The sequence below is a fragment of the Acanthopagrus latus genome, chromosome 8 (genome assembly GCF_904848185.1).
Source record: "Acanthopagrus latus isolate v.2019 chromosome 8, fAcaLat1.1, whole genome shotgun sequence".
Lineage (NCBI taxonomy): Eukaryota > Metazoa > Chordata > Actinopteri > Spariformes > Sparidae > Acanthopagrus > Acanthopagrus latus.
Genome location: NC_051046.1, coordinates 11,326,179 through 11,339,430, shown reverse-complemented (window position 1 = coordinate 11,339,430; position 13,252 = coordinate 11,326,179). Strand labels below are relative to the sequence as shown.

Genomic DNA, 13,252 nt, shown 5'->3' with positions numbered 1-13,252 from the left:
ATAGTAATAAAAAAAAAAATCTACTTTAGTAAAGAAAACAATTTATGCTGAATGACAGGTTGATTGGTCATGCAAAATAGATTTGGCATTTAAAATTAAATGAAATTAAGGAGGGTTGTATACAGAATGTGAAGACAAGAGGAGGGTTGAAAGAAAACAGGAGATTTAAGCCAAAAAACCTCTTGATATTCTGTGTTAGCACATCCTACTGCTGTCATTAACAAGCAATTTCATTCCTCTGGAGATGAACAGAAAGGCAATAAATTCTATAACAAAGACGGACCAACAATTTGAGAATGAAAAGACTTTTATTAGAAAATGATGACAGCCTACAAGACAAATTTAGCCAGCATCTGAACCAATACGGGAAACAACAAAAATAATCATGATGAAATTCCTTTTCAAAAGATCTCGGTAAACACTGGACAAAAACGAGCATCATAGAAACTAAAAAGTGGTACTCAAAAACATACCAATACAGGAAGAGCGTACTCAGCAGCTTTCCACATGAAAGAAAATGAATTTGTCCTGGGATTAGTGTGACATCTTGTTCTGATTCTTCCTTAATAAATCGACAGATCTCGCACAATCCGTTCTCCAAAAGGCTTTTTTGTGAAATCACATCCTTTTGACTGGTAAGAATGTCGTCTCCGAACTTTACAAAGGCTTCAGATCCTGAATAAAAAAAAACCTTAGACTGCCTTGCGGTGGTATTCTGGAGGAGCGACTTCATAGTCACTTGCATTGAAGAGCGACGCAGAGTTCTTTACAAGATACCTGGAATGGAGAAACAATACTGTCATGTGTGCTGAATCAAAACGAGCCTCATCATTAACAACTGTGTGAATACTCACTTGAGAAAGTCTTGTAGATAACTGAGCAGCAGTGCAAGGCTCTTCTCATCCAGGGGAGTGTACGCAAGCATGGCTCCGATCCTCACTGTGAAAACCAAACAAAGACAGAATATTACACTTTATATAACCTCCAGCCTCGTCTTTATTTATAATTACTATAAAACTCCTTCAATATTTCCACTTAACTGATCCCAGAGAAGAAGTCTTTCAAGCTTTTATACCAGCACAGAAAGCAGGTTGTGTAGGTTCAGATGATTATTTATCCATTCAAAAGGCAATTAAAAGAAACAGGCTTGCTCTTATTTCGAATGACTGTTCTGTGTAGCTCTACTAGATGCAGCTGAGAATTTAAACTTTTTCATGTACAGAGTGCAGCTTTCGCACACTTTAAGATCGACAGGTGTGTGGGAGAAGACCAGAGGCTACCAAGGAAAAAGACCCCCCCCCACGCTGTCCACTTCACTTGCAATTATGTTTAATGACAACACTGTTTTATTACATGGACCCTCATCGGGCTATCTCTAGATGAAAACAGTCAGGAAACAGTTAAAAACTGAGCACAATTTACTCAAAGTTTAAGGACATTGTCAGAAAAAATATTAACATTAACAGTGCAATGTGCACATTATGTTAGTGTAATTTATATATGTACATTTATATAAAACATTTTTTTTATCAGCTAGTATTTCTGGTGTCAATAAGTGAGGGTAGCAAAAACTGATAGTGTTTTGTTTTTTTTTTGTTTTTTTACAAAAAAGCATTAGAGTTTTGGGGGTTATTCATCAGTTCTCTGCAAAAACGTAGTTAATGGGTGACTCAAGGTGCCACAGTTAGCTGAGACATAACAGCAGAGCAGAGAGGAGTGAACACGTATCGATATATTTGTAAGCTAACAACATCCTGCCCAGCTGATTTTACAGTCAGGTTCTGATTCTCTTACCACACATTTTTTTAATACTTACCACATAATCCTACAATATGCCACACTTTCACATTTCATATCTAATTTTGTGTGTTCATAACTGCCACTGCTTTTTTGTAATATAACATTTTGTAGGTGTGTTTTTACCAAAGAGTCTGAGTAAGTGAGGAGCGCCGTAGATCTGAGACATAGATGTATCCGGGTGGTTGGCCAGGATGTCCGCGTACTGTGGCCTCTCGAATTTGTAGAGAAGTTGTGTCCCAAGCATGACATTGAAATATTCCCGGACACCAGCAACCACCTCGTTCACGGCAAACTCTCTGAGCAGAAGAGGAAAACCAAGTTATAGCAAGTCATATTTTTGAATCACCTGGATAATGTACACCACTTGAGTAAATGACAGAAATAATGACAAGTAACAAAGCGTATCTTTACTTGCTGTCAGAGTTTCCTCTCGATTTCTTGTAGTTTGCATAATCTTCAAGGACTGCATCGACGTTCTTTTTGGCAGGTAGGTGGAAAAGCTGATGGCATAAAATGAAAGGATAAACAAATACAGGCGACTATCTCAATGGATTAAATGCAGTGAAATTCATTTTAAATTCTAAATCAGTACCAACCTGTTTTTGCCTTGTAATTAGGTCCCAGTCATCCACAAGCCACGGTTTCAGCTCCTCTGGTATTTTTACTTTAACCTCCACTCGATTTATGAAGGTCTCCTCCTGAGCAGACAGGACCAGATGTATGAAAAAGTGCACCAAGAGGAGGCTTTTTATCATGATGTTTACACATTTAATTTCAAAACATTTCCATTATGCAGTTGCAACAAACAACAATTAAACTATTTACTTGCTTACTTCCAGTGCAGTTCAGCATGATTTGACATCAGAAACCCCCAACCAGGAATATCAGTACTAAAGGCAGCAGGTATTTATGAACTTACGCTTTCAACTGTTGGGTCGACACGTGCCCTCTTCTTTCGAGGCGGGTGGGTTGGATCTCCTCCTGAACTTGTCCCTTCTCCTGCACCAGGAGCTGCACAGACAGAAACATATTCCATAAACATTCTACTCTAGTGACACCAATTATGCTGTTACTTTCTTGATCATTCACAGCTTCTGTGGAACTGACGATGCAAACACACTTGTGCAAAAACCAGCTAAGTGATAATTTTGAGGATTTATGCATGAAAACAGTGATAATTATGGAAATAAAAAACATGATATACTTACTCTTTTGTTTGTTCTTTTTGGTTTTCCTACGACAGAGAAAAATAGAGGTATGACATTTAAAATAAAGACAGTCATTAACAGGTGTAACACCTCTAGAACAGTTTGGCAGGAGACAGCCAAATAAGAAATTACTTGCACTCACACATCATTCTTCTGCGGTGCAGGAGGTATCTTCTTATTCGGCGCAGCACCCCTCATTCTTCCTTCTACATAATGGTCTCTGAAATGAGAAAAGAAAACACGATCAATTGCATTAGAATATTATATTTAAAGTCAGCCAGTTTTCAGGACACGGACTACGCTTTGTTAACATCTCCGAATATAGTGTACATGTATATGAGGTATTAATGCATGTGGACATGGGGTACTATTCTGTTTCTCTTTTTTTATTCTTTATATTTCTGTTCTGTTTTCTACCATATTCACCAAGCAGAACACCATTACAACATAATTTCTGAATTGCTCTTGCTATGGACCTTGCTCATAAGAAAAGTCACTGGAGTGTAATTTGTGAACATTAAAGTTTATAAAAACTACGATTGGAAAAGAGAGAGTGGACTTACTGATTGGCCCTCTGAAGCTCTTTCTGTTTCTGCAGATTACTGTCCACATACTTAAGCACTCTGCTTTCAGGAACCCATTCGTCCCAGCTGGGAGATAAAACACCAAGACAGAAATTAAGCACTTTGAAAATCTTCACTGTACACATCTTAAGTATTTGATTTGTGTGAACCAAACACTTACTTCTTATTCCACCCGCTGTAATGAATAAAATATTTGATTTGTTTGTCCTTGATGTTTATCTTAACACACTGCAAACAGAGACATAAAGCATTGTCAAGAAACTCTTATATTGGAGGCACAGTTTAGGATCACATGATCGGAGAATCGGGCTAACTAATGCAGCCTACCTTAGCTTCGTAGAGCAATGGCCCATGAAAACACAGCACTCTTTCACCTGAACAGAGTGTTGGTCAATTAAAGTCAGCAAAGGGCAGTTCAAGTAAAACAAAATTAAAGTGTAAAGACAACTGATCTACTTGCACATACACATCCTAAGAGTTCATAACAGGGCTTAAAATAGACTTAAACATTGTTACACCCTAATTAACACCTTTATCGTTTCAAACGTCTCTTTGATGGTTGGAAGCAAGTTTACAGCTAAGTTTATAAGTTAGTTTTAGACACACATGGAGACCTCAAACTATCATTCAAATGTTGACTATTTTAATAAATCTAATAATTTAATCTCTAATACCCACAGATATCCACATTACAATTATGATAAACAAAGAAAGGCAGAAAATCCTCCCACTGACATAAAACATTTTATTCCCTCAATAATAAGGATGCTGACAATTAAGCTCATCGTTGATTCCTTTGTATTTAAAATGGTCAACACATAATCAATTAAGCCATTAACAACTACTGTCATAATAAATAAATTTGCTTCATGATCTGGTTTGGAGAACTTGCAGTGCATTGCAATAAGTTAATTTAGATCTTAATTAAGAGACTTTAACAAATATTTTGCCTGAGATTCCGTGTACCGCGATCGATAATAACCTGATACTGACTTTCAACATTTGCCTTTTTCTTAAGGAATGAATGAACTCAATGTCTAACAAATAAATAAATGATATACATGCTAACTGACATACTATACACATCATTTGCTTTAGGACAGGTTGATAGGCCACACCAACGAGGACCACTCACGTAGTGAAAATGCATACACACTTGGTAAATCATTGAAAGAGCTGCAGAAATGTCTGACAGATGACAACAGCAGTTAGCCACACAGCTAGGACTCGGCTAACTGTGAGAACAGAGAGATAGGCGGTGAAATCAGTAAGGAGCTAACACTGAATGAAGCTAATACGTTCAGTTAGCTTGGGACAAAAACAACAGATGAAAATTCAAGGCATTTGCGCTGCCGTATGGTACTTCTGACGCCTCAATCTGCCGCAAAGAACAAAACTTGATATTTAACTAAAGTAGCGCATAAAAATGACCGAAACCTGTTTTATGCAACAACAATGAAAGCTAACGATGCTAGCCATTCGGCGGCTGCAGTGTTGTTTCGGTCATAAGCTAGCTGACATGGTGGACCTCTCCGGCGACTCCAGCGCTGCCTGATAACACGAATCTATCAGAAATTAAAACAGACAACTTGTTACCTTCTTGAAATTTAGGTTTCGGGTCCTGTTTCGGCGCCATTCACGGATTAAACTATCAAAATATGGGAAAAATCGCTAGCTCCCATTCCAGTCTGAAACGGCGCCGCTCTCTAAAAACGTCATAGTCGACGGGATGACGCATTAATGCCGCGACCAAAGACAGCGCCCGTTTCTAAATGAATTCCAATGACGCCGCTGTCTGGTGGAGCCCACAATTAGCTTAGAAATACTGAGATCCTGATTTCCCAAGCAACATAAAGTCTAGAAGTTCACCAGCAAGCACAAAATGTGTAAAATGTTTCGTACATCATGGTGTTAAAGCTGTTTCAAAACCTCCAGTCATTGCTGGGAATATTTAAATTCCCCCAAATAATACATGGAAGCCCTTAGTGAACTTAATCCACTTAATTCCACTTTTGCATCTGTTACAGTTAAATCTGATATGTATAATTGTATGGGTGTTCTGAAGTTCTCTAGTCCTCTATGGGCATATAAACTGTAACATATTGTTATTGACTGTAATCTATGAGTAAATGGAGAATGTAAAGCCTTCCTGGAATTGAAAAAACATTATATAAAAAGGCGAGTCAATGAGCTGTCAGTTGGTAAAATAACATGCTATGAAAGTAGAAGATGTTCTTTTAATTGCATATGGCTGAGAAACGTATTATATGACATGTATGATTGAGGACAGTGCTTTTTTAACCACTGAATTATGAATGGCGTTCATCAGCACCATGGATTGGTGAGAATCATTTTGTCCTGCCTGTGCCAAGAGGCAACTTATAACGTCTGTGTCAGAGCCATTCAAGCAGAATGTCTATAAACAAAAACAGTTATAAACAATTATCCTACAAGGTAAATGTATTGTCATTTCTTAAATCACAAGGGTTTAAGAAAAAATGTTTGAGTCCTTTGAGTTCTGCTACATCTATTTTAGAAATGGTAAAGTGTTGATGATGAATTGACAGGTCTCACAGCCTGCGGGAATGAAGCTGCTCCACAGTTTTCACCAATGTCACTGATAGATGGGTCATCATGATGTTCTGGGCAGTTTTAATCAATTTGAGTGCTTTCCTGCTTAACGTCACCAAAACCAAGGAGAACCAACTGAGAACCTATCTTGATTAGTTGAAATCAGAGATGGTCTGATGGTTTGAAGTAGAACACCATAATTCCCTGACCTGGTTTTATGCTTGTTGTGGACCTTTGAGTGCAGTTTTCATTTATTTTCCACAAGTGTGTCTTTGAACCTTGTAACGCCGATCAGGGGTGCAACAAGAGTTTCATAATAACTTCATTATAATGCTCACACCACTTGGTTGTGGAGGGCTTGCAGTGAGGAGCCGGGGATAATAGTGTGGTGCAGCACATCAAACAGATCCTGGTCAAAAAGCAAAGCACTCAGTATCTCATAGGAGTGAATTTAATGGCCACTGGTTGCTCTTGGCACTTGCCCCTCTCCAAGAGGCTCCATGTTAGTCACTCTCTAGTGCGTTCCACTTGAAACCCAGCCAGACCGCTGGTAGATGAGATTTCAACTGTCCACTCAAAGCCTTGATGAGTGTACCACTGGCTTCAGCGGGTCATTAGACTGGTGATGCTCAGCTGACAAGAGACAGTGAAACTGGACACTGTATTTAATAAAGATTTGCTGCATTGTTCAAGCTCAGTCGGCCCTTGCAACAGCAAAGCTGTTAAAATTTATCAGATGACACAAATTTTCTTGTTTTCACTGCCATTCATAAAGTTAGTATTTCTTGTCATTAACATATCTGTTTACAGAACAGCACAGCATGAGGGATTACTCCTTCATAGCTGTATTAATCCCTCAGGTATTTTGCAGTGCAACTGAACCCCTGATTAAGTTTTCTAAGGAACTGTGGTCCTGTGCTGACATCTAGTGTTCACAGATCATCCTTGTGCCAGTTGCTTGTAGCATTACGCACTGCACTGACATGTTTGCATTGTGTTCCTCAGTGTATATAAACACAACAAACTGGTGCTGGAATTTTATTCCTGAGTGAACAGTGAAGGTAGGAGAGCAGAGGAGAGATTGTACGTGACAGAAGCTAATTTTATGTATAGCGAAATTCAAGAAGAACAGGATTATTCAAATGCTATTGGAATTGCTATATAATTCAATAACAAACAGACAGAAAACGTATGCACTGAACAAAAAAAAATATCGTGGCAGCTTCACAATGTCTTGCATGTGCACTCAGAATCTTCAGCAGCAGAGTCACAGAAACTAAATATTTGCCAACATCCTTGACTGAATCAAACAACACTTGTTTTATATTGGTTCAAATACAACACAAAATTGTTTACAAAGTAGCTTTAGTGACCCATGTATAAACACTTTTACACATATAAACAATATTTTCACAAAAGCTAACAAATAAGAAGTTCAAACTATTGCACAACAGCAAAGTGAGGAAAGAGGGAAGTGATCACTGGAGCAGCTGGCGGCTGCTTTTAGCATTTCCTGCGTCTGTAAAAAGGGAAGACAGATAAAAAATAGTGTGTGGTGGCTCAAGGAGACTCTGCACAATGTAAAACTGAAAAAAACTGACGTACTTTAAAGACATTTATTATATAAAGACGTTTTATCTCTCACAGGCAGATAGATACTGACAGACCCTGTTGAATTACTTTTTTTGAATTATATCATTCCATTTTCTTTCTCTCTCTCTTCGAAGACGCAACAAGGAACTTTAATTTTTGTTGATTCTGGTGGCTCCTGAATTGTGGTACAAGCCCCACTAAAAAATGCAACATACAATGTACAAAAATGTCATTTGTCTATTTTGAAGACAGAGGTCATGTATCTATTTGTGGCTATGCAAGATCAATAACTGTAATATGACAATTATTAAAAATAAAATCAAGTTATGTTTATACTCCTAGGCTAGGTGCTAACAGGTGCTTGCGAATAGTAATTTTGCTGAGGATGTCAAAATGATCAACCTTCCCTCATAATGTTTGGCAGGCATTAAGAATAACAACACAGAATTAGCTTATCTTGTTAGTGTTAGGGGTCTGCCTCTCTCTCATTTTATTTCCAAATGTATAGTTTATACTGTTGGTATATAAAAGTTGATGGCTTACTTATTGATCCTCTGATGCTCATAGCCAGGACCCATGTTTGATCCAGTCCTCATCTCTATGGCCACAGAGCACTGCGAACATAAGAAAAATTGGGACCTGGATTGATACTGAACTGTTGGTAATTCTACATTAATCTGAATGATGATGCCATCATAAAATGTTCTAACTACAAGAACCACCTAACTACCATTTACGTGTAAGGTAAGAGTCCAACAGAGAGACACATGCACATGCAATGAACTGAACACTTCAACATCAGATAATATCATCCTACCCTCGTCTCCACATCAGTGCTATCTTCTTCTGCTCGATCTCCATTTCCAGGTTTGCCTTCGGAAGATTTTCTTTTGCAGCTTCAGACACAAAAGTAAAGTGACAAAAAACATGTTAAAACATCATTGTGAACAACTATCTATCTATCTATCTATCTATCTATCTATCTATCTATCTATCTATCTATCTATCTATCTATCTATCTATCTATCTATCTATCTATCTATCTATCTATCTATCTATCTATCTATCTATCTATCAATCAAGCAGCTAATAACTGGCTGTAGGCTGCTACCTTGGGACAGTTGTGAACTCCTGTTTTAGTGTCTCAATGTCGGTGAACTGTACAGCCTGTCCTCCTCCCCTGGTCTTAATCACCTCACCCTGAAAAATGAATAGCATTATGAAGGAATAGTCTACTTTAAATAGCAGTTCATCCAAAAGCAAAATTCTGTACATCATTTGGTGTTACTAAAATACAGTTGCAGTTTTTTTTGACATATAAAATGCAGTTTGACTGCCTTTGGTGAAAAAGGTCTCCTGCTCAGATCTCCAGCCACTGATTCTTCAGCTTGCTTCTGAAAAGTGCCAAAGCAGCTTATTAGAAGCCCCCCCCCTCACATATGGGGAACAATTCTCACACTTTTTTATATGTGTGATTGTTACATGTTAATTTAAAATAACTTACAGAGCCCACATTCTCTGGAGAGATATGTACTGAAATGTTTTCCAAATGAATAATGAATGTAAGGGTGCCAATGTATCAATGGTTAACATGGACAAACTGGTAGTGACCTTTCAAATCACTGATAATCAGAAAAGCATTTGCTATTATGGATATCAAATATCCTGTGGCAGATTGGTTACCTTGATAAGTTTGGTCTGGATCTCGCCATCAGAGGCAACTTCCTGGTGTGTTAAAACATATCTGTCACACTTTGACAGGGCCTTCTCACTGGGTTCAGACACCTTGATGGCACGTGGGATGATGGGCTGCAAGACGGTACCCAAGTCTATACTGCTCAAGGGTGTATGGTCCACCCACTTCTCCCTAGCAGTAGAGCGGGTGTGGCGGTGCAGTGGTTGTACTGGGGTAACCGTCTACAGAACAGGGACACAATTAAAAAAGAAGGAAAAAATCATAAGCAAACAAAACTGTGGCTCAGGATTAGATACAATTCTGACAACTATATCTTAAATTGTATACTAACCTGATAAGTGAAGCAAAAGCAAACAATAATAATAGTCATTATTGCATAATCAGAGGTACCAGTTCTCATATAAACATCATACTGCTACCTGTTGCTAACTCACTGACCTTGTAGCTTCTCTCAATTAGGTTTAAATCTAACTGAGGGGAGTCGGACTCTTCCTCTCTAGTCAAACACATAGCTCTCCTCCTGGCCTGGCTGGCGGAGGAGCCTGCTGAGGACTGGGTTCTCGTTGGTGTACGAGGGGAATAGTGACCCTGCCTGCTGTCCTGGGCTGACCACTGCTCCCATGCAGAGATGCAGCCCGTCACAGACAAAGGGCTACTGGGGCAGGGGATGGGGCAGTCAGGCCTTGGGTTCATTTCAACCTCCTCAGGTCTGGTTGGACTGACTGGTACTGGCGTGACATGGGGAGAATCAACGGGGCACTGGGGAGCGAATTGGAGAGACTGCACTATTACATACGTGCATGATTAAATACCGTTCTTACAAAGTCATTTAACAATAATTAAATGTTATTTTGACACAATACATCTCAGGACATGCTATGAGCAGAAGGACATTGTGATGGTATATCAAATGATTAAATTAATTTAATAATATTTAGCCACAGACACATTGTCGGGAGTTGGGCAGGTGCTCTAAATGTGTATTGTTAACACAACATACAGGGGAAGGAGAAGATGAGGATGAGGTCAAAGGTGAAGGCGAGGGCACGGGAGCAGGGGTGGGTGAAGGCAACCTCTTTGCAGGGAGGCATTGCTTTGGCTGCATCTGACACGGTGGAGGATCAGGACAATCTGGATTCCTGTCTTCAGTCACGATGGCCTTGAGCTGCTTTAGCTTCTCGTCCCTCACCCAGAGCCTGTTTTGCATCTCCAACTTTATCACATTAACACGTCTATCCTGCAGAGCAAGAGGCACAAAATTTAAGTGCAACACCACTGGCTATAAGTGATCATTGGGAAAGTTGAAGCATTAAAAACTAATAATCCTGTAGTACAGAGAAGGCAACTTCATTCAAAATCTTTATTTTAATCGTGTAACTCACACATTCTTTCTCACACTTGAGCTTGGTGTCTCTGACCACACTGTGCATATGCTGCTCCAAACGTCTATTGTTAGACACTTCCCTCTGAAGCCTCTGCTCTTTGGTTTCCAGCTCCTGTTCAAGTGAACGCTTATCATCCTCATAGATTTTGGTCATTTTCTGCAGGATGTTGATCTAGAATAGAACAGCGTGGGACATTTAAGAAACGGAAATATACATCTACAAACCAGCAATCTGAAATGATTTTGTCCATTACTTTGTATTCTTGCATTTTGGTTCCCTTCTTCAAGCATTCGATCTCGGATGTGTTGCTTTGGATGATTTTGTCCTTCTCTGCCAGTTTTCCATTTTGCTCATGAATCAAACTGTCTTTTGAAATAAGGCTGTTGTCCAGCTCCTGAAGCATGGAGTTCATCGCAGCGGCTGAAATAAAATGTAGGAAAAGAACATGTGAGCTAGGATAAGAAATGTAACTTTTCAAGTAACTGTCAAAGCTGAGAGGCGAGGATTGAGTTGGTTTGCAAGCAGGCACCTGCTTGGCTGTATTCATCAAGCATCATCAGTCTAATCCTGTGTCTGTGCTGCAGAGCTTCGATCAACCTGGGCAGGGTGACGTCATCCTGAGGGTCAGTTAGCTCACTGGAGGGTAGAGGTGGGAGGTTGTGCAGCAGGTCATCTATAACAGAGGGCTCGTCTAAGAAAAGCAAACAGAATCAAATACTAAAAGCTATTTTCTGTGTTTACAAGTATACAAAATATTCCTCATAAGCGGCACAAACAAATATAGTCCTGGCCCGCACATAAAGATAACTTGTGCAAAAACCTGCTGAATGATAATTTGGATAATTCATGCATACAAAACTGTAAATTATTTAAGTACAAATCATGACATACTTACTCATTTGTACAGATTTTAGATTTTCCTACAAGAAAAAGAAAGAAAAAACAGGTGTATAAAAAAAAATCACGAACAGGTGTAACACTTCTCAAACAGTTTGGCAGGAGACACAACAGCAGGTAACAGGTGGAATAAGTGAGGACTTGCACTCACAGATTTTTTTTCCGCAGTGCAGGTGGTTATTTGGTGCAGCACCGTTCATTTTTCCTTCTACATAACTATCTCTGAATTAAGAAAGCAAGTTCAACTGCTGCCTGTCTTTTGTCAACAAGCTAATGCTTTATATTAAGTAAGCTAGTGACAGCATGGCTGAAAATTCAACCCATGGATGTTGTAATATGCTATTACCACTGACGTTACACTATGATGTAAATATAACCGCTTGATAATAATGCGACAAAGGAAAATACAAATGATTAAGCCCAGTTTTGTGTAACAATTAAGGCTGAGAGAGCGCTAGCTGCTGTGGCACTAATAAAGCTAGCTAGCTAACATTTTGGACTTCCCCAACACCTGCAGCACTCACTTATACCAGAGCATTAGGTCGTGTATAAAACTTCTGGTTGCTGCCGTTCCCAGCTTAAACTTAACTTAAACGAGAACACTGGTTTTGAAAAGTGTTCTTATTTACCTTATGTGTTGAAATTCTGGATGTTTAATCACCAGCGTCCCAGCAAAACACCGGGAATGACCCGCGGCGCGAACGTTGCTTAGCAACCACCGCCCGAGTTTATTGGGCTGAAAAGGTGATATTAAAATCTGGCACTGAAAAAAGCTAAACTGTAAAAGGAAACATTGGCATTGAAACGCGTGTATTGGTGTATTGGCAATGGGATTAAAGTGTCAGTGAATAATTACTTTTATTCAGGTATTTTTGAGTTTGATGTGCTTTTCTTCTTTATGAGGACATGAAGAAGTGTTAACAGCATAACTTGTTACAGTGATCAATTTATAGAAAACATGAATAGTAACTGTGTAGTTAGAGGCTTGGTGGTGGTGAGGTTTAAAAGCCTAACTTTAGCTTTTCACCTATGGCGATTTAATTTATGCTTCAAAAGTCATAAAAATGGTGTTATCCTGCTGAACAAAACATGCATGTTCATAGTTGTCTTTTCCACACGTATTCATCTTCCTTTTCAAAACCTGGTGGCTGCATTACCCACAATGCAATGTAGCCACTGAGTGAAATCACTGGATGCATTTCAACAGATTATGTGCAGCTTCCTCTGGAGCTGCAAATTAGTTTATATGACATTTTTCCACATATGCAGTTGTACTGCCAAAAACCTGTAATCACACTTTAATGTGTAAAATTTGTACAGTTACCCTTCAATGGCAACATAGGTTGATTGTAATATAGTTGCAAAAAACTAATACTAGGCAATATATCTGCCTGTTACACAGGTGCTGTATCAAAGTGTTTAAATATGCGATTAAGATGAGGATTACCAAACAAAATTGATTTAAATACATCTGACTTTGTGCTGTAAGAGAAAAAAAAACATTCAGTTGAATCAGGA

The 13,252-nt window shown here is 38.9% G+C and overlaps 2 protein-coding genes across 5 annotated transcripts; both read right to left on the bottom strand.

Annotated features, from left to right (window-relative positions):
* Positions 1-289: 289 nt before the first annotated feature.
* On the bottom strand, positions 290-5,344 carry morf4l1 (mortality factor 4 like 1). The gene is made up of 12 exons (XM_037106741.1): positions 5,189-5,344; positions 3,920-3,966; positions 3,753-3,820; positions 3,572-3,658; positions 3,151-3,228; positions 3,009-3,034; positions 2,720-2,811; positions 2,397-2,498; positions 2,212-2,300; positions 1,924-2,096; positions 855-939; positions 290-777 (listed from the first exon to the last, which is right to left on the bottom strand). Exons 1-12 carry the CDS (start codon positions 5,226-5,228, stop codon positions 693-695), a joined length of 972 nt encoding a protein of 323 aa, XP_036962636.1. The 5' UTR covers positions 5,229-5,344; the 3' UTR covers positions 290-692.
* A 1,844-nt stretch (positions 5,345-7,188) lies between these two features.
* On the bottom strand, positions 7,189-12,487 carry LOC119024205 (kinesin-like protein KIF23). Of its 4 annotated transcripts, none has more exons than XM_037106740.1 (12): positions 12,364-12,487; positions 11,733-11,757; positions 11,367-11,528; positions 11,091-11,257; positions 10,835-11,008; positions 10,453-10,689; positions 9,891-10,211; positions 9,440-9,673; positions 8,868-8,956; positions 8,574-8,652; positions 8,300-8,370; positions 7,189-7,682 (listed from the first exon to the last, which is right to left on the bottom strand). In XM_037106740.1, the coding sequence occupies exons 2-12, from the start codon at positions 11,734-11,736 to the stop codon at positions 7,667-7,669; spliced, it is 1,554 nt and encodes a 517-aa protein (XP_036962635.1). In that variant the 5' UTR covers positions 11,737-11,757; positions 12,364-12,487; the 3' UTR covers positions 7,189-7,666. The 4 variants fall into 4 exon arrangements, with proteins under 4 accessions (XP_036962635.1, XP_036962632.1, XP_036962634.1 ...); XM_037106737.1 differs by lacking the exon at positions 7,189-7,682 and adding an exon at positions 7,766-7,953; XM_037106739.1 differs by lacking the exon at positions 7,189-7,682 and adding an exon at positions 7,766-7,953 and having other exon boundaries at positions 11,367-11,510; positions 12,364-12,466.
* Between the last annotated feature and the right edge of the window lie 765 nt (positions 12,488-13,252).